The 22,183-nt window shown below is 43.1% G+C and overlaps 1 protein-coding gene across 7 annotated transcripts in view; it reads left to right on the forward strand.

Annotated features, from left to right (window-relative positions):
• The first annotated feature begins 467 nt into the window (after nt 1-467).
• The window catches only part of sbf1 (SET binding factor 1), a 63,463-nt gene continuing 41,747 nt past the window's right edge, over nt 468-22,183 (forward strand). For 5 of the 7 annotated variants that reach the window (XM_067581590.1, XM_067581593.1, XM_067581592.1 and 2 more), the window contains exons 1-2: nt 468-854; nt 21,563-21,648. In XM_067581590.1, the coding sequence (XP_067437691.1) occupies nt 800-854; nt 21,563-21,648 (141 nt within the window). In that variant the 5' untranslated portion in view covers nt 468-799. The remainder of the gene's footprint in view (nt 855-21,562; nt 21,649-22,183) is intronic. The other 2 variants (XM_067581595.1, XM_067581596.1) reach the window with 1 other exon arrangement.

A 22,183-nucleotide genomic window follows, 5' to 3' on the forward strand; every position in this document is an offset into this window, starting at 1 on the left:
AACTTGCCAATAAATTATTTGCTTTATAAAATGCCTGAAAATACTGAAAAATCACAATTTTTTACAGTGACAGTTTCCTAAAGCCTGAGGTGATGTCTTGAAATCACTTGTTTTGTCCAATAAGCAGTGTAAAACCCAAAGATACTCAGTTTACTATTACATAAGATAAAGAAAAGCAGCCAATCATCACAAAGGCGAAGCTGAAAAATGACTTAAACAATGAATAGATCATCAAAAATAGATCCTAATTTATTTTCTGTCAAGCAGTAATCATTTCAGTACTACTTACATATTAAGTAGTACATATTCTTTTGTCATTTACAGTATGCTCTCTAATGATAGTGGAAGGCATAAAAAGCAATTCTTGGCCCCCAGAGGGAAAAATATTGCTCTTGGATCTCCATTTTAAAAGAAAGCATTCCCACTGGATTTTGGTGGGTGCTCTTCAGTTTTGAGCAGCTAGAATCGTCACCACCTTTCACCCCTCAAAGGACGGCAATGTTGCAACTTCACTGGGTTTATTATAGGTTTTGGTCAGACTTTTGGCCCCTGAGCTGGTTTGGCTCCTCACATGGGACATTCCTGCCGCGCAGCCCCTCCCTGGAAGTCCCTCACTGCGCAGACTCGCGGCTCTCCGCTGTCAGGGCAAGGCAGACTGACAGTATGGCGGCGGGGTGCAGCTGGAAGGATGCTACAGTCGCCCGTGATGTATCAATCGCCGGCAGGACGTAAATGGACTATTGACGGCAGAAAGAGAAGAGGAATTAGCGAGAAAGGCCTGTCGCCGTGAGCTCCAAAGATGGCCAGGCTCGCCGACTACTTTGTAGTGGTCGGTTACGACCTCGACAAGCGAGGTGGGTGCTTCAGTTAGCCTGCCCTGCTAGCTGTAACGGCGTATTATTAGCTCCGGGTAAACAGGAGGCAGGGAGGGAGGCGGGGACGGGCCGGACCGCCGCTCACAGCTGGCCGGCTCTATCCGCTGTCAGCGGGAAGTGTGCAGTCAACTTTAGGCCGGGGACGCGGAGGCCTCACGGGATTAGTGTACTTAAATGCTAGCCTGTCAGCTGGTGTCCCGCATCTTTAGCGGGGGGGCGGGGGGACACATTGAAATGCACAACTCCGCTACAACGTTTATCTTCCAGCCATGTTTTTAGCACCGGCAAAGCAAACTGTGTTGCTCTGTTGACAGTAAACTTTATTTGCCAGGAGCTAACGTTAGCCGGGCTGTTTTGTCGGCTGTGCCCTAAGACGGATTTATTCACCCGTTTCAGCTGTATCTTCCCCAGTTGTCTCTCAAATAATAGGTGCAGCTGTCGGCATTGAAGGTGTCATTTTAAAGCAGAACTTCAGTGAAGGGCTGCTGCACAGCGGGTTGTCAGTGTTGTGGCTGCAGGGTCCTCAGCAGTAACTTGGGACAGTCGCTGATTTCCGCTTGGACTTGATTTAAAGCGTGATTCTTAAACTGGAAATCGATGCTTTTCCTCTTCAGAGTTGCTGATTGTTTTTCTTTGTCTGTGTTTTGTGTGGATTAACCCAAATGGCTTTGCCCCTCCCTGAGCCCCCTCGGACCGGAGCTCTGTTCCCTTGTGTTGTTGGGACGGGGTTTGGACCGTTATCTGAGCCCCCACCCCCCCTCCTTTCAGCCTGAGCCTTGGCCTAGATCTGTGCAGTATAATGGCCCGTTTAATCATGAAATATTCAACCCGCCTATCCGATGGAAGCATGCAGCTTGTAACGTGGTAGTGGAGTCTTTTATTCAGAGTGGATTTTTGCTTATGATTTATTCAGAAGAGGCAAATTGTAACATGACAAGTCCTCTGCGGCTAAAAGCAGGCAGAGAACTGGCTTTTATCTTGATGATGCTGGAGCAACCTACATCACTTCTCTAACTGCTTGAATGCACATTTTGCATCTTGCATTTTTTTTCCTGAAGGGGTAAATACAGGATGTTATAACGTGGACACTGCAAACACTGCAGAAACTCCCCTTCCTGTTCTACCCTGCCTGAATGCAATGCAGAGCAGAACAGGCCTGTAAAAAGCATCTGGGAACCAGACATCAGAGCCACGGTGGCTTTAATGGATCAAGGCTCCCATGCTTGTAAAAACCAAACACTTAAGGGTGATGATGATTGTTAGCGTTGCCCCACTACTGCTGCCACGCTGTTTACAGTAACTTTACACCATGCTGAAGTCTCTGGGTGGAGGCATTTTGTTGTGCTAAACACCTCCAGTAGCAGCCACGAGTTGACTCCCATCCTCATCATCATCGCCATTAGTATTTGATGCGCTGATAGGCCATCATTAACTTCCTCTGGAGTCTGATCAATACTTTTCTTCCACGTCTTTGCTTTTGATACTGTCTTGTCCTCTTTTAGCTTATTCTGGTTCTTCACACATCATCAAATCACAGAGCGAAATGTGGAGAAATTTTTAGTAACGTATATGGATATGTTCCTCTTCAAAGCTTCCGTACCAATCAATAACCATTACCTAATGGAGTATTAGTAATATGTCAAGCATGTGGGTTGTATTATGAGTCTGATGCTCCAAGTGTATCAAATATTTCTGCGTGTGCACGATTATTTTGGTTGTATTTTAATTTTTCCAGCTGTATTGCCACGGGCAGTAAGTGACTGTAAATAAAAGAGTTGGCTTCGAATCAAGAATGAGCGGTCCTCGATCATAAGAATACCAGGAATTCTGCAGCACAGTGGAGTTTCCTCTTGTGTCTAAATATTACATGCATCCTGTCTACGTGTGTGTGTGTTTGTGTGTGAGTGGTTGCTGGTTATCACTCACTCAGTGGAATGTTTGCAAGCGTGGGCACTGACAGGTTGTCAGGGCTGACATCATCGCTGTTCATCTGCCTCTCAGAGCGCCGTCAAAAGCAAAAAAACCTTGTGGGTGTTTATAAACTGAACTTCCTGGGGGCAGAAGTGTTTTACCTGTTTTTTTTTTTATGATTCATTTCCAAACAACCAGTGACAGTTTGGTTTGGCTACCGGACGCCAACCTGGAGGCGGAGCCTAGAATCTTCCTTTCATCTTCTCCGTTTGTCTCTAAGGTGTCAGGTTGCTCACATTGTGCTCAACCTAGATGCTCAGTTATGCTTGCAGTGGGTCTTACTTAGAGCCAAGATGGCTGCCTTTGGGTTGAGAAGTGTCCATAGTTGCAGGGGTGTGGTCCTCATCGCGAGGGTCTTTTGAGAAACCCCACACACAGCATGTCACTGTGTTTTGACAGCGGTTCCTCCACCGCGCTGAGGACACAGCAGCCAATTGGACAGGCAGTCCAAGGCCCAAACAGGAAATGGGAGACGACCCAAGGGAGACATGTGTTTAGAGCGAGAATCCAGATTGTCCCCCTGTGCGTGTCTGAAAACCAGGAAGGGGGTATGTGTGTGTGTGCGTCTGTGAGAGACGGTCTCATTCAAAACAGTGAAGAGACACACATGCGCACACAAACACACACACACACACACACACACACAGACGCTTACATACAGGCTCTATTGTGGCTCCGTCTGTGTGCCTCTGGCGGTGCAGTTTGAGGGTGTTGGTCATTGCTGCGGCGGCCTAAACAGAATGCAGAATGGTTATTTTCAGGCTGGAGTGACAACTCTGGCACTCAGATCTTCCACTGAAACTCAGCCTCTTCTTCACCCTTCGCCCACACACACACACACACACACACACACACACACAGACGCTCACCTACCTACAGCTTGCAGTCAAGCCAGGATCATTCATAACATTTAGTGCACATTTACGTGCACTTAAGTAACCGAGTTACTGTCAGCTTTCTCCAGTAAGCTGATAAACATCATGTAGACGAGTAACCTTGGTTCTATAATGGAGGTAGGAGATTAAAGAAACCTGGTTTGATTTGGTAGAAATGTTGGTTTCTTGGCCATGTGGCACAAGTATATACGTGCATGACAAAGACTGCAAGCAGGGAAAGTTTCTCTGAGTAACCTGGTTTCTAAAGCGCATGTAGGCACACTGATCGAGAGGTCAGCGAGGACACACAGAGAAGCACACGGGACGGACTGAGTGTGCATGGGTGTAGTCGTGTTTACAAAACTCAGGTTGTCTCTGTTACTATCCTGCAGTGTTGTCATGAAATGTGACATCACTAACAACGTTTAAGACTGCATGTCAGGGTCCAAAAGTTACTTTTACCGGCCAGACAGATTTTTTTTACCAGCCAAAAATAATAAATAGCTTTTTGATTATGCAATTTGCCTTTACTGATTGGGGTAGGGGCACAGACTGTGTCCTGGAGACTCACGGTGACATTTTGAGCTCTCATGTATCAAGATGTTCTCCAATTTCATAACTGTAGTGCCAACAACGAAGGAATTGCCTCTCTGCTTTTCCTTTGCATTAATACCGCACACACTACAAAACCTTACACCCTCCAGCCATGTTCTTTGAGCACCTGAAGTGACAGTGTTGAGCAGTGGCTGTGGCAGCAGCAGCAGCAGTGGTGCCACAGCTACTGCTGTCTTTTTCTCCACTCCCGCGTTAAATCTCCACGTAGCTAGCTGGGTTTGTTTCAATTGTCCGGATGACAGCAACAAGTACCTCACATGCTGTAACCATAAAGGTCGCGGTTTGATGACTGATGCAATTACGTACTACGCAGGACACACACAGCATGGTAGATCTAGCAGATTAAAGTGACAGCAAACCAGCAGCTTTCTCCAGCACATGTAGGGAATTAATTTTTTCCTGCTGGTGATTTTTGTCGTCTGTTGATTGTCTTTGTTAGCTCTATTAGCACTTCTGTTGCTCTTTTGCTGCCAGCTTTGTCAGCTTGACTGGGACATTTTGCATCGGTTAGGGCCGGATATCAAACACTGAGCTGGTTGAACTTTAACCTAACTTCAATTCTGTGGAGGTTTTAAAATGTCAGCTCAACTTGTGATTATGAAACTAACTTTACGTGCTCATTCTCATACATGAGCACATGATTGTGGGACGGTTGTATCTACTTTTCCAAACTTGTTAAAAGATTTTTCTTCTGAAGTATGGATTTCTGTTTTGGTGTCAAAGCGGTGACTAATTCATGTGGTACTCGCAGGTGCATTCAGCTGTGTGAGTGTGAATGCAAGCGAAGATCAGCATGAAACTACATAAAGCTCGCAGGGGAAATAGAAACCTCTCAGACTAAAAGCAAGATGAAGCGGCTGAGTGAGTGGAGGAGAGAGGAGTGTGTGTGATGCTGCCAGCAGTGCCTGCCTGTGGGCAGCCACATCCTCCATTGCTCCAGAGCAGGCCTGCAGCCTTTCAGGCCCTCCAGAAATAGCCCCCACAATCTGCCTTTCATAGGGGGGACAGAGTGACGCTGGGTCGCGGTGGTGGCTGTGGTGCGCTGACGCTTGTGTGTGTGTGTGTGTTGGCGTGCGCCGTCACCCGTCTGCCACTCAGATGGCTGCCTGCGCGTTTGTGGCTGTCTCTGTGTGTTTGCTGCGTTACCGCGGCAACGTTTACCCCCCTGCGGGCTGCGGGTTGTGATGATGAGCGCTTGTCGCATACTGACCAGTAGGCACAGATGTTTTTTTTTGTAAACCAGTAACAATGCTAATAGGAATCTAGCAGCAGCAATATTTAGTGCTGATATGTTTTATGTAGCTTTAAATTTGAGCAGTTTCATACCAAAAAATTGCTAATAATTACCCTAGATTTGATTTTTTGCATTCAGCTTTTTAATTGAGCATTTAGACCACCAAACGATACAAAAATTTTCCACTGACGATAAACTGAGAAGCTAATATTTTGCATTAGTAAAGGCAAGTAGAACCACATCGGCTCTTTCATAATTGTACAGTGAAAAGAAAAGAACAGGGAACTTATTTGCAGATTCACACGGGACAGCTGTCAGTGTGAAAACCTCCATCATATCATTGTTTTGATGTTGCCCTCGTCCTGTGTGTGTGTGTGTGTGTGTGTGTGTGTGTGTGTGTGCGTGTTTGTGGCTGTATTACAGCAGTCTGTCTGCTGTGCTGAATGCTTGTTATTCATGAGGGAGACGGTTGCCCCAGGGCCCCAACGCTGCCCTCATTCCCTCATTCCTATTACACAGATACACAGGAGAGTGTGTGTGTGTGTGTGTGTGTGTGTGTGTGTGTGTTTGTGTGTGTGTATGTGTCTGTGTGTGTGCGTGCACTGGGGGTAGGGATGTAGATACATGCTTCCTCACACATGTTATCTCTACATACACACAGGGCCTGTAAACCACTTCTGTTGGCAGACACTTACTCTTCTGTCAGATACTGTATACTCAAATCGTAATGTGAGGGTGTGTATGACAACTTTTTGTGCATGTTTGTGCGTCTGTTGCTAAGTAAATGTGATCTGCACCCCAGGGGGCATCTAAGATCTAACATGAATCCACCTTAATACGCTGACTCATTTTTAAGGCTTTTATAGGCTGTTTTGTTAAAGTTGAATACAATTAAAGACACCAAAAATACTCACCTGAATGATGGTGATTGGATGGTCACTTTGTGTATATGTTTGTGAGTGTGTGTGTGTGTGTGTGTGTGTGTGTGTGTGTGTGTGTGTAGTAGGGGGTGTTAGGGATGCCCTCTTCCTCAGTCCTTTGATGGTTTTCCTGGAATTCAGAGAATTTTCTCGGTCCCCTCTCGGGACAAAGGCTGAGTCAGTGCTGCTCCCAGTCAATCTGTCGGTGCTCAAGGGAGCAATCGTTGAAATCCCCGAGGGGTGATTCCAGCGTGTCCGGGAACAGTTTTGATTTGAAGATAGGGTGTTGTTAGGAGCATTCAGGCCGACTTAAGCTCTGAGTGGAAAAAATGCAGCCCTCTCATTCATTTACATGAGGCCGGTCCAGCGACGTAGCAGGGGTGCCCACGCAGAGGGCTGCGCCAGAAAAAAAAAAAAAAGCAGGATCGTCCCGCAACAAAGTTGAACCCGACTCAACTTTTGCCAGACGGCAACACAACGTCGTCTGGCAAGGTGCCGGTGGTGGTCTATGAAGTAAATGTAATCGCACCTTCCTGGTAGATTACTTTGCAACATGAACTGAATATTTCCACTTTTTTTTTTACCTCTCCAGTGTCCCTATGAAAGATAAGATGTGATAACTTTCCAGAGTTGTAAAATACTTTCTCATAGGATTATAAAACGCTGAGCGGTGTTTTGGAAAATATGAGAAGCTTTCAGACTCATGGATCTGTTCCTCAGACTTGACTTCCTGGATTTTATTTCATTGTCTCAGTGGTACCTGAAGCAACATGATCCCACGCAGGGCTGATTTTTGGTCTGAACACCTGCTTAACGTTGGTAGAGTGTGTTGTGTTAAACTGGTTGACCATGCAGTAAATACATCACTGCATCACCCTGTTTGTTTCATACTACTTGTGTTATTGAGCTATAGACGGCGTATGGATGGAAAAAACAGCTGCTGATGTAATATGAAACCCGCCTTTTCTCAACAGGAGCAACAGCACAGATATCTATTACGTAGGTTTGTATTTATAGTTGTCTGATTTAACCTGTTGATGACACCACCACAATGCTTGTGTTGGACATGATCGCTGTATCTTATTGCTACACATATACTAACAGAAATGGAGTTCCATCCAGGTAACCTATAGTGTTATTTCACCAAGACTCTGCTCTGTGCAGTCACTGTGTTTACATTCATTCATTCATTCAGAGGTGTGACAGAAGCTCTGCAGTGTGATGACTCTGCTAGCTAAGTGTTACTGAAAAGGAGAAGGAGTCTTCCTTCAACTTGTTTAAGGTTGTCCTCACTCTCAACTGGCTGATAGCTTTTCTTTAAAGTCTACTATCAACCTGACATTTCAGTCTAATTGTAATTTTAACATTTCTCTCGGCCTCGACCGTCATTTTCCACTAATTGTCTCTGCAGTGGCTAAATAAATGCATGAAAAACACTGGTTTAGTGTCTGGTGGTAGAAGATTAAGTCTCATCTTTATTAAGACAGCCTCCAGGTCAAATCTGTCCTTCAGAAAGGAAAGGAAATCTGCCTCCCAGACACCAACTGTGTGCTCGCTCTAATCTCATGTGTAGCCTGTGATTGGTTTAAATATGCAGATGAAAAGATGCTCATTGGTCCCGACCTGGTTTGATGTCTATAACACTGTACTGTATTTATGGTACTGTCTTTGCTGCTCTCCCCCCCCCCCCCAAAGAGAGCTCTTTCCTGTTTCAAGGTTGAGATTACTGTGTAAACCCAGGTTTTGCTTGTAGGCAGGGACCAAAATGTGATATTACTTTGAACCTGGACATTTAGCTTTTCCTGTGTGACATACATACAAACAATACTTTAAAATGCTGACTTGGTTGTATTCTCAGCGTACTGTTTTAATGTTGTCACATCACAACATGCTTGTTGTCATGTGAGCTCCACATACTCACATATAGCCCCTTTCAGACATGCTCCTCCTTGTGATGGCGATTTAAAATGATTATATTGTGTCTGAATTTTATAGCACGTAAAAGTCCTGATGACAATCTGTTAAAGTGGGCTACTGCAGGCCTGTGGAAAACAAAATGATGAGAAACTTTATTAGCGTTGGTACTGTGAGAGGAGGGGGCTGAGCGTCACTTGTGCTCACATCGGTCAATAAATAAGGCCTCAACAGCTGATTCAGCCTGTGAGAGACTTCAAACCTCCACCGCTACAGCAGTAAAACCACTCCCTCTGGAGCACCAGGTGCCAAATATTGAGCAAGCATGGTTTCTCTTTCTGTAACGGTCCTGACATTTCTGAATAAAGCTCTAACAGACATTTAGGTGAAAGACACCACTGTCTGAGTGACAAAAAGCCATCACTTCAACAGATAAATGTAGCCAGCAGTGTTGTGTGTTCCATTTGTGAGCAGGGCTTGTGTGTCTGCAGTAAACCACTTATTTTGGAGGGATTTTGAATAGACCAGAAAAAGTCAGTCAGCCATAGATTCAGCCCAAACCCTGCTGTCTTGCTTCAATTGTTTCACTGTCATTTAGTTTGGTTCCTGTTTGGTTATGAGATACGCACACGTCTGTGTCTTGACTACTGGTTGCCCAAGTAACAAGATGTAATTTCCGGGCCATGTGTGTGAGGTTGATTAATGGTGTGGTAGGAGAAAGAGTTTTGGGGTTAATTTGCAACCAAGTACAATCTGAGACTAGAATATAGTAGCGCTGATAACAAAGGAAAGAAGAAGAGTGTTTGGTTGAAATGATTAGAGGGATTTAGTGTATTGCTGAGTGAAGACCAGGGCCTGGGTGCCAGAAGATAAGTCGTGATTGAGTGCATTAGCCCATAGCTATCATGTTTCCTGTTGCAGTATTCTGGGGTAGTGCACGGAAACCTCATTTGCATCTTGTTCTCCAGGAGCCGGTTGCGTTAAGACCATACTTCCTGTCTTTCATTGTGTCAGTCGTGTATTAATAAGTTTAATGAGACAGACAGTCATATGCTTTGGTAAGTTGTCACTGACATAATCTGATGTCTTAAGCTGTTAGTGCACAGTGATTAAAAAAAATTACAGTTTTACAATTAACAGTTTTTTTTTTTTCAACATGGCTGCTCATCATCCTCTTGTCGATTTAAAGCTCCTCTAGAACCACAAGACTCAACATCATCTGTGACAGCATCATGTCAGCACGCAGGCCATGTGCCTTCCTCATCATGTGATTATCATCCACTGATGAGTCCTGCCCTCCATTTATGTCACTCTTGTCTTGTCACTCACGGATGTCACACCAGCCTAAATAGCACATTCTGGCAACTGAACACTCGTATTGACAATAGATCTACTGTGTGTTGTCCACTGAGTGTCAATTTGATGTTATTTGACTAAAAACTATGCATTGGACCTTACAATATTTATAAAAAAACAGAGCAGGTTATAGTTTTTCACAGTACACTCAGACATTAGCATGAAGAAAAGTGAAACTAACACTATGTCCTGAAGTAATCCTAATTCAGAACTGGATTAGAATTGATTTATATTTTAAATATAACTAAATGTTGTTGCCAGAGCAGCAAAGTCACTATATATACTCAATAATATCTCACTGGAAACAAAAATAACATGTCAATAAAGTTATTATATATATATATATATTATATATATCAGTTATTCCTCATGATTATTATGTACAATGTGAAATTTCAGTGGTGGTGTTCATTATTATATTATTATAGGGGGGAAACACTGTGCTGGCCTCTATGATGGGAGAAAGGGGTGAGAAGGAAACAGTAGTTGGTCTGTGACAGGCAGAAGCTGTGCTGAGCTGATGGTTAGTCAGGCTCTATATAAATATACTGTGCTGGTCATTGTGACTCTTGTGTCTGCCGGGAGGGTGATTTTTTTTCCACGAGTTTTGTCACGATTGCTCGTCTGCTCTTTAAATCGTATTGTAAATATAAATCAGTGTTTCCCCGCTTTTCTTAGGATGACAGGGCAACGGGTACTGACACATAGCACCTTAAAGACCCGGTGCAGCGAAGTTCATCAGGGCGTCTCTGTGACATATGTGGTTCTGGAAGCTTGTTGGTGAGCTGTTGTGGCTGATGAGTTAACCGCTAACACACTAGCCAAGTGTGAACATGTTAGCGCTAGTCAGTTACAGTAGCTCTCTGAATGTCTTCCTGTTTTCTGTGTATTGAGCAGTTGACGTTGTCCAAGCTAACAAACTTGCAGAGTGGCAGTTAGCAAGCTTGTTAGCCTGGTTGCTAATGAACAAAAAGCTCATTATTTTGCCATGCTTGTCACAGTTATTGTTCATGATTTTTAGCCTTTTTCGAAGACACCGTTACTGTTGGCATTTTTTCGATTTCACTACCTGTGGTGAGAGGCAGTGGTTGTCCTTCACACCAGTGCAAGTGAAAATAAATATTGCACTGTGTTTTATTGTCTACAGTTCGAAGTCATTCTAAGCAATATACTGATTGTGCTATTTATGACCAAAGCCATGGTCTGTCTTAACAAAGCCATGGTCTGTCTGTTTTCTGTCTGGAAGTACAATTGTGAATGTACAAAACGCAGAGTGACTGGAAAGTAGATGGTCTGTGTTCTGTGAGCATTGGCAGGTTCTCTCCCCCCCGACTCTGTTGAATGTGTTTGGCGGCTCAGACTAAAGCAGAGGACATTTGCAGACAGCCACCTGTAGCTGCGGAGGCGAAATGAAAAGAACGAGAAGAAATAAAAGTCATGTCATCAATCATCAGTCTGTGACGTTTCGATACGAGGTAGAACCGAAGCAATTTAACACCTAAAACTAAATAAGTCTAGCGACTGCTGTCTCCCTTCTCTGAGGCCATTTCCTCTCCTGGAAGGCTTTTCGTTTTTGTTTTGGGGGTTCGGGAGGTGGAGAAGGGGGGGGCGGGTGGGGGGGGGAGCATTAGTTTTGCAGGAAGGATGTGAGTTTGCTGAAGAGCTTTTGCACAAAGAAAAAGTCCCACATTGTCTCCAGGGCGACGGCGGTTGCCAGATGGAGAGTTTTTTTTTTTTCACCCTCTATTTGGCTCCTAAATGGCAGCTTTGCTCAGCCAGTTGGTTTTTAACATGCATTGGTTCATTTAATTATGTAGGATTATCATCTTTGACGTCGCCTGACACCAGATTCAGACTGAAATGTCAAGTGTTAACTTATTGATGTGCTGATGTGCGGCTCTGAGGAGCTCAGTGACATAAAACCATATTGTGTTGGATTGGACCCAGTGAGGGGCTTCGGCCTGTAGCTGCTGCGCTGCTTTTAATCAGAGTGACTCACATGCCTTCGTATTACTCAACAACACTGTCCTGCACGTGTGTGTGTATAAGAAAGTGCGCAAGTGAGTGGCTGTGTATTCATGTGTAAATGAATGTGTGTGTGTGTGTGTGTAATAGCAAACACAGCAGAGAGAGCACTATCAGAGGGTGTGGTGTAGAGCCTGAATACAATGATGTCATCATATAGTTTTGTATGTTGTCACCCAGAAGGCCTCATCTCTGTAAATGTCATTAGAGATGTTATCTTAACACAATGCGGATACTGTAGTTCACCTCAAGTGCACTCTAATCACATTAACCTGTAATGCAGCTGATCCTGTAATGATACATGGACATTAGTAGTATCAATATATATATAAACATAATACTTACAGCACATTTTGTTGCAGCATTAAGTTACTCAAGGAGGTTTTCATCATAAAAAACTTTTGTGAATGAAACTTGAGGAGAGAATTTGTAAGAGATTGTTTCATCAGTAACTTCCAATCTCAACACTCTCAGCTCGCTTCAGACCAGACTTTCTTGCTCGTTTCGTGCATAGTTGCAGATCTGCACACACACACACACACACACACACACACACACACACACACACACACACACACAAATAAACCTGCATATACACACACAAGGCTCAGAGCTCTTTTGTCTCGACTACTGCAGTCGCCGTGGAAACCGCCTGATGTGTCACTGTGGTTTGGAAGCCTGCGAACGAGAAGCTGCAGTCTGGTTTAGCACCAAGAGCATGACACGCGCGCACACGCACACACACACACACACACACACACACTCAAAGAGACTGAGCTACGCACTCATTTCAACTCTGACTGCCATCATTCAGTGATCACATGACCAGTCGCTCTCCTTCCATCCTGTATCACAGTTTGTAGTCATCTGTGTGAGGAGTCATCGCCAGCTCTGACACACACACACACTCAACCGCACTATATGTGACCCACGTTTTCACCCTTGCTCCTGCATCTTCTTCCTCTTCTGGCCCGCTTCTCTCTTTTTCTCATTTGACGTTTTATGTAAGCTTTATTTGAGCAGGTTATGTTAGGATGTGTGCTTGTAAGACATGCCCTGCTTCACATTCAGACTGTGAGCGTCTGTTCTGGTTGATCGTGGCTGGCATGAAGCTCTGTTTCAATGACTGTTTATCTTTATAGCAGCTGAATAAAGCAGAGATTTCCTTTAAATATATTCCGTTTTCTTTTTTCACTCAACTAATATCTAAGAAAACATGAGAAACATTTGAAAATAGTCAAGTCAGAACTGGAGCAGGACTGCAGTGTTACTTAACATGTTGGCTAACTAGCTTGCAGATATTAGCCAGTCAGTCTGGTCAGTTTATAACCCTCTGTCTGCTGTCTTATTTGCCAAAATATCTGAAGTTATTTTATCACAGCCTCCACTTTTTTTCTTTGGTGAATGTCCATAATGTTACAGTTATATTGTCCTCTGTGGAAAACAGTGGACTCATAGTCAAGTCAAGTCAGTTTTTTATGCAGCCTGATATCACAAATCACAGTTTTGCCTCTAAGGGTTTTACAATCTGTACAACATTATCTTAAGAAATCAGCTTTTTTATTCATGGAAACCTTTGACTATGCTTTAGTTATTATATTTATGTGTTAGGAGAACGAATGCGTGTTATTGCTTATTTACTGCTTCTTAACAAACAAGTGGTCTTTGCACAAACAAAACATTCTCAGCATTAACTGCAGTTTTCTGTTAAGTTATTTAAGCTAGGCTAACTATGCTGGCTAACGCAGCCTCATTAAAGAACGAAAACAACAACATAGCGGCAAGATGCAAGGAATTGGAGGGGCAAAGTTCATATCCCTTTCAACATGGGACTACTTGACGCACGCCGGACCCATTCATGATAGCCGTCACACTACTTCTCACTGTTAGACTACACAAAGAGGGTAATAAGAAGGGAATGTCCGTGGTGGTTCATTCTGAATAGCAGGATATTTATGTAGCATAAATTAAAAAGTAAAAGGAAAACTAATAGACTTTCATTTTCCGCTTTAAATGCCTCTTGGTCAACTTGTAGCCCGTTTTGAAATAGTCAGGCACAACTATTGTCTAAGAAGCTAAATGACTGGTTGGCAAAGCAGGAAACATGGAGGGCTGGTTTGGCTGCTGCTTAGAGAGAGTTCAGTGGATGAAAAGCCTGTTCACAGTCTGCACATTGACACAGTCACTTTGGATTCTCACTGTAGGAATTGAATGCACTGATTGTGAGTTGTTGATTGTGTTGCTCACACTGCGAACACACAGCCGCTGTTACACTTCTTCCAATCCACAGGGTGGACAAAATAACAGAAACACCACTTTAGTATTTGAGAGTTGCTTTCAGTCAGTGTGACTTGTGACCAAGTGTTTGGCAAACTTTATGTTGTTATGATTTTGGAGCCATGCATGAGTTTCTATAACGCATGTTTGGACTTGTGTTCATTCGTGTTGCTGCTGCGGGTTAAAACAGGCCGATGCACCGAGGTAAACCTTCACCTTAAGTCAACGGTCATATCCTGAGTTTGAGATTCAAGGCTTTATGTTGAAGGAGGAAATCATCTAAATCAGGAAGAGGATGCGAAGACAATGTGGCGCCATAAAATATGGACTGGGGTGTATAAGATGAAACATCAATGTAGAGATAATGATCAATATTTGGCACAGGAGGAAAAGTCTTCCATTCACTAAGTGGGCGCCTACACCAAAAAAAAAGTCTTGTGTTAAAACAGGTCAGAGACGTTGAATCAGCAGTAGAAATATGGCATTCATATTGCAAAGTAATCTACATTGACTGCACAGTTGCATGTATGTGACCGGCCACAGCAGCACCTTACCAGATGATGTTGTGTTGTGATCTGGCAAAAGTTGAACCAGGTTCAACTTTTTAGCTGGATGACCCTGTTTGTGTTTTTTGTTTTTTTTTGCCGGAGCCCTCTGCGTCGGCACTCCCACCGTGTCGCCGGACCGGCCTCGTTCAAAAGAGCGACGAGCGTGTTTGAAGTCGGCGCGAACGTGGCCGAAAACCTGCTGTTACATAACAACCCCGGCTGATATCTGGCTGTCACATCCCCGCAAGGCCACTCCACTCGTTTCAAATTCCTCTCACTCTGCAGACTGATAGAGAATCTTTGGAAACAGCTGTCTTACATCAGCAGCAGCTTTGTTACGCAGTCATGCATACAGACTGCTCACTGCTACCTGAACAGCAGCACTCTTTGCTGAGCCCTAACTTTTTCCACCTGCTGCACACACACACACACACACACACACACACACACACACACACACACACACACTGTGGACTTTTGCCAAGTCTGTTTGTGGATTTAACCAGACCCCCATGACTGTGGCTCAAAATATAATTACTTGACTCGTTTTAATTTGAAGAGGTGCATAATTTATCTTACACTTTTGGCATATTTTATCAAAATCAGTATGTTCAACAGCAGCAGATGGTGTAAGCAAATTAAATGTTTGATAATGATTTTTGTGCAGCCTTGTGGGCTCATATTTGAGTGAGAGAGTTTAAAATGAGATACTAGGTTTGTTGAATAAAACATGAACAGACATGTCACAACTTGTACTCTCCCACCCAAAAACAAACTAAGGAATCATACAGTTTAAACTGGAATTGTAGTCTGACAGCACGATTGGATACCATACTGATCTGTGTCACCGCTTTGTAAATGCAGGTCATTTGTGCAGATCTGTTTCTTAGATGTACACGCAGCCTGCTGGAGCTTCGCCAATCCTAGAGTTACTCAACTGCATCAGGCTGGAAAGCAGTGGGTGTGACAGGGATGAGACCCGCATCAAATCTTTTCAACTTATCAGCCTGTCATAAGAGATAATGACTAACTTGATACAAAACAGGATGCAGTTACCAATGTAATCATATTTTGCGCAGTTACATTATGATGATGTGATACAGTCTCATTTGCAGTACAGATATCTGTCCCGTCATCGTCCTCTACAAACAGCTGACCTGTCGCCTCAGCTTCTGTGCACAACGGGCCGGGCGGTTGTGCAATTGTTCAGGTGCAGGTGGGCAGATTCCTCACTTAGTGTAACGCAGGTTATCTCTTTCAACGGGATGTTGCGGAATCATATGCAAATAATGAAGCAGTAAACACATCACAGCCTTGTCATTGCATTATCATCAGTCATGCATTAGTTGTACACTTAGTTGCACTCAGTACCACCTTTGGGTGTGATTCTTTTATTCACAGACTGTACCAGGCACAGAGCTGTCACTGCATGCTCACATGTTTTTATCATGAATAAACAGATGTAATAGAACTTACTTTTGTATTATAATTGAAATAGCATCACTCAGACTTGATCCCTGTCTCCTGTTTTTGTCTGCACAGCATGTTAGCAGAAAGAACTGGTTGAAATATTGAAAGTCAAGTTGAATTAAAGTGACAGACAGCAGTCGGGAGTTTGAGTGGGAGTGAGATCAGCTGGGAGGCCCGGGCTCTGGGCTCTGGGCTCTGGGCTCTGGGCTCTGGGCTCTGGGCTCTGGGCTCTGGCTGCTTTTCCTCTCTGAAACACAGGACCAATCATATGTCTTCTCGCAGTTTTGCAGCATCGATGTAGTCGTCATCAGGGTTTGTCGTAGAACCTGCTGCGTCTGCTAGCTCACCGCTCTGCCAATGAGCTGCAGATCTACCAAGTGACATGCAACAGTGTTTACGCAGGAGCTGGAAAAAATTAGATTTAATAACGGGCAGTTTGATCCAAACAGTCTGAATAGCCAAAGACACATTCCAGCTACGCTAATAAATCCCATCAAGCATGACAGTCTATATCTGAAGAGTTGAACTCTTGTGCTAACTAGAAAGCTAGTTAGATCTGCCTGTTTTTAATTTGTATTCTTGAGATCAGTGCAGTAATGGCAACATTTCGGTGCATATATGTCAACAACTAATGAAGTTGGCAGTATGTAATAATACAGATCAAGCTGTAATTGACTCTAATAGGTCAACAGTATCACATGATGGGTTGAATCTTTCAGCCATTCTTTCCTGTAGGAACTGAAGAGACCTCTGACATGTTTGACATTTACCTTAAAAAGGTCATATTATGCCCTTTTATCAGTTGAATATTTTCATTTTCATGGTCTATCAAAAAAGAAGAAATGGAAATCTCTCTTCCTGTCCCCTTTAAGACAGAAGCTCTGAGATGACCCCTGTGCTCACATTAACCTACTTAGTTTCACCTAGTTATCTATGTGTTACATCACTGCTTCGGATGTGGAGCTTTTGTCACAAGTAATGGCATTTGAATTCAAGACTTTTATCCAGGGAGTTGTTTTTTTTTTTGACTTAAATATATCCCATACAACTTGTTCTTGAGATAGCCTCTTCATTTTTCATGAAATGATTCTTTTATGGGGAATCCTGACTTGCATGGTAACAACTTATATTTATCACCTGACCAAATGATCTCAACTTTTACCCAAAGAGATGTGAGAGATTATGTAAGTCAGCGTTTCAGAGACTTATTTCAAAATGAACTTCTGTAGCTCCTGTAGAAACACTGTTCAAAGGCTGTTTAGTGTTCAAGGTAAACATTAGCATCATAGTTTCTGTTTTTTGTATCACCCCCGGATCCCAGAGGACGTGCCAGTCTGGGTGCAAGCAGGTGATATGGAGGTACTGGTGCAGCTCACTGCCAGGACTGATGGGGTTACAGCTTTCTGCTCTGTTCCTTGTGCTTTCCTGCCTGCTGCGGTTCTCTGCAGAAAGTATTTCAACAGCATAAAAATGCTTTCACTTTTGGTGGTCTGGATTAGGCTTTTAATAGGCCATGAATAGATGGTTACAGGTTTTTAATTTGATATGTGTTTTTACGAACCCAACTAGTTTAAAATTCGACAACACACTCCAAAATAGCATTAGGAATATTCTCAGACCGCTGTCAGAGGTGACGCCGCCGGTAAAGATTTCAAGTGTGCTCTTCAAAGTCATCTATGATAGATCAACGACCATGTGAGACATTGTGGGAGCGGTCGTGACTACTCAAAACAAGAAGTACAGATTATATTTCTATGGAAGTAAAGCAGAACTATGCACAATCGACAGGTTGCAATCAATGAAGTGATTCTTCTTGGTTGCAAACTTGCTGCTTTGCTTGAACGTCTATGTCAAATCTCAGTTAGATTTTAGATTCTGGCCGCTGAAGCATAGATGCTTTAGTAAACAACACAGTAAACATTGCTTCTATTTTTTGGATGCATATACATAATATACTGTATAGTCTAACAGCAAGTGGTCTGATATTGAGCTATGATAGAACAGCTGTATTGAGGAGGTCTAGTTTTGGGTTAGAAATGAAAGAAGAGGGCTTATAAGCAACAGACTGAAAACCATGTATAACCTGGCGTATTATGGAAAACGCTAAGAAAAGCTTGTCTCTATTCATGTGTCCTAGCAGTTCATTAATGGGAGCTGATGTAGCTGCTTAGCTAACAAACAGTGAAAAAGGAGCGGTTTGAACGGTTCTTGGAAAGGTTTAGTTGCACAAACAGCCTCATTTATCATTGTATTTATCATTTCCAACCCAAAGAGTACAAATGGAAAGATCTTTGTATTTCTCTGTAATTTCCCTTTTATATAACTAAATATTTAGAAGCTGTGTAGCAGTTGAAATGTCCAGCGGCTGTAATTAGTTTTTAGTGTGGAACAGTAAGTCACTGTCTCGCCCTGCGCCTTCTCATTTCTCAGAGTAATTGGTGGCTTTGTGAAGTCAACTAGAAGCCTTTAAGTCTTGTTTACATTCCATAGATTCCTTTTATTTACATTCACATATTCTTGACATCATTGTATAGAGTCAAAATTATAGTCATGTGATGACGGGACACGTCTTGCGTCCAGCATACGTCTCTATAAACCAGCCCACAGCAAGGAACCAACTGGGTTTAGTCTGACGGAAAGAAGAAAAAAACAAACAATGAGAGTGTAAGAGTTTGTGTGTTTGTGTGTTTGTGTGTTAGTGTGTTTGTGTGTGTGGGTGTGTGTAAAACAGAGAGAGCGGTGTGTGGTTGTTAGGCGTGCGTGTCATTTTAAACTCATTTTCTGGCTCATTCATACACTCCTCCTTCAGCTGCAGGATGTCCTGCTTTAACTGGCTGAGTAATAGCTACCCGGCCTCACTATTGGCTGATATCTGTTACACTCAGTGTGTGTGTGTGCGTGCGTGTGTATCCTTTGTTCATTGCACGTGTAGGTGCGTCTGACACACCTACAGTTCGTCATCCACTGACAACATATCGCTATGAGGCCGTACCTTTTTAAAATCAGTGTCTTTGAGGAGAATGTTTGAAGGTGACGTAAAGCCCCAGCATGCATCAGCTCCGGTACACTGTACTGTGGATGATTCATGACAGCGTAAGAAGGGGTTTGGCTAACTCACATGCTGCACTCATAACAAAATATATCAGTCCTTTTTACCAGCAGACTGATTATTTCTGTCTCTTTTATTTATTATTATGTGACAATTTGTTAAACACTGCAGCTCTGTTTAAATAATGTGGTGTAAACATAGTTAATTTTTATGTTGACATCATTGCATCGCATATAACACCACTGATGAATGAAAATCTTTGATTGTCCACACTCTGCAACCACACACACACACACACACACACACACACACACACACACACACACACACACACACACTCACACACTCAGCTGTGGTATGTGCAGAGTCTCACAGACAGAAACAATGTGGACATTTGAGTTCTTTTATTCTCTAACATTGGTGCTCTATTTGAACACACACACACCCACATTTTTTTGTCTACCAGTTTAGGTGCCACTCAATATGGGTGACCTGCGACAGGGCTGCCCCGTTAAAAATGTTTCCTGTTTTTTTTAAAAAAAACATTGTAACTAATACACAGCTCACCTGTCACCAGATGTATTCTGTGCCCTGTCCAATTATTCACATATTTCAGTCTGTTTTTAGACAATCATTTCTTCCTTTTTCAAACTGCAGCACGTCAGAGCAGCGTCAGTCCTTGTGATCCTCACAGTCTGCAGGATCAGACGGTTCATTTCTGCCTCCGCCGCTGCCTGACACTTAAGGATAGTGTGTAACATTAGAACAGGCAGCGTGACATGAAAAACATTTAGAGGAAAACATTGAGCAGCATTTACCTAGAGGAGCATTAATCCCTTGTTTTACAGCTGTTACCAGAGACATATGTTTGGCTCACTTAGTTAATAAGTCTCTAATGTTTTGAAGGCTCCTGCTTAGGATATTTGATTTCAGGTAGTTGTGCAAATTTGCTTTTGTCACGTGGAGTAACACCCACTTGTCATTGGAAGCAGCTGCGGGAGAAGTGTTTGTTTTGATGATCTACCTCCTAATGCAGAATCAAGATCTTACTTTGCCCCTAATGCACCAAAACTTACTCATGTGGAACAGCACATTTTAGACCACCAATGTTTAGTCTCTATTATCTCATGTTTCTTTCAAAAAATTCCCAAGAGTGGAAGCCAGAACACTTCTGAATAGGTCAAACTTCAAGAATAAGGAGCAGTCATATTGAAACGAAAAGGAAATGAACTTCTGGTCTTAAAGACTTGATCTCAGAGCAACAGTCCCATGAGCATTCACATATGGCTCTTTTCGCAAGGGAGAGGGGATGACTTTAGTATTTCCCGGTGTATTTTGGGAGCTGGCCTACTTTCTGTTTGTGTATTGTGTCTGTGATTCCCCTCAGTAAAGCCCACAGGCTCTGTTGTTTACTCTTGAGACTGAAATAAGTGCAAATCGTTTCAGGTTCAGGTCGAAACGCTGTTGAAAACGTCTACAGGATAATATTTCATCCTGTGCCGTTTTTATGCTGGATTTTTTTTTTTCTCCTTTGTATCGGGAGGATAAAGTGTATTCTCTGTGTGAATGAATGCTGCCATTAAGCAGCCTGACTGGAACTAAACTGAAAGACGGGCTTGTGGTGGTTACATAAGTTGGCCTTTGTGGTGGCATTGTGCCGCTGTGATGAGCCAGGCCCCGGCCAACAGTGGAAACGGCCTCATTAACCAGTAGGGCCCTATGATTTCCACGTTGCGGAAAACACGGACGGGCAATAAAAATGGAATTAACTGTAAAAGGCGGAATATTGTGGATTTAAATAAAATGTGGAAGCAGTTTATAAAAATCAAGGGTTTTCCCTACTTACGTGCAGCACCTAAGTGTTTTTTTCAACAGCTCCTTAGAATTTGAACACGTCAATGTTTACTGAGAAGATAAACATATCTATTTCTCCTTTTTTTTAAAGTAACTAGTTATTTTTAAAAGGAACCGCTGAGCCACTGAAGATGAGATATTATTTGTCATTATCAGCTTCAGATGTTACAGCGCTATACCAGCTGTGTAGTTTCTTCACAGGTTAAAAGACGCACCTTCACATGATGATGGTTATGTGTTGCATCGTCAGTACAGCGTCTGGTGTCGCAAAATCCTGCAAGACCAAAGTGCATGCATCAGTCACGTTCTCCATGGAAAATAAAAGCGAAATGACATCATCTTTCTAAGCCTTTATACCAGTCTGTCAGCTTGCAGAATGATGTTTAACATGAAGCGGCAAGACTGAAGTTCCTTTCAACGTGATTTATTTAAATTAGAGTTTATTTATGTGCAAATATACAAGTGATAAAAGACAGAAAAAAGGAGATAATGAAATTAGTTTTGCTGATTAAAAACTAAAGAAGTCGACTGACCTCTGTATGTGTCTCTCTCTTGCCCTGTGTGTGTGTGTCTCTGCAGTGGAGGGTGAAGGTCAAGGTCGCATTCTCCAGCGGTTTCCTGAGAAAGACTGGGAGGACAGCCCGTTCCCACAAGGCGTAGAGCTGGTAAGTCAACACTTAAAGACATGTTCCTGTATGGCACAGTAGTTAGAACAGGACACGTAACCCTGTCAGGGTCAGGGGCGTTACTGACTCGAGTCACATGCAGGGTTTTTTTTCCCCTACCATTAGAAGACTCAGATGCAGCACCTAAGTGTTTTTTTTTTTAAACTGAACAAACAGAAGCAAACTCTGCTGAGAGTCTCTACTGTGTTTTGGTGTCATGTCTGGTCACGCTGCTTCTGTTCTCTGCTCTCTGGGTCATGCACATGTACACGCACACACACTGAGGTGGACATAGTGAATCAGATGAAGTGAAAGTTTGGCAAATTCTTGTAAACTCCGCTATTTGCTGAGACGGCAGCCTCTTACCGAACCAGCACCTCCTCTGTAGCAGTGGGACCTGCAGGCAGTGAATCACAGCCAGCAGTCAGCAGCAGAGGGAGCAGGAATGATACTGACTCATGACTTTTTTCTTAGGAAATAGTAATTCAAAAAAACCCAAGTCTTAAGAAATGAAAAAGAAACAGTAAGAGTACTG

The sequence above is a fragment of the Thunnus thynnus genome, chromosome 23 (assembly GCF_963924715.1).
Source record: "Thunnus thynnus chromosome 23, fThuThy2.1, whole genome shotgun sequence".
In the NCBI taxonomy this organism is placed as follows: Eukaryota; Metazoa; Chordata; class Actinopteri; order Scombriformes; family Scombridae; genus Thunnus; species Thunnus thynnus.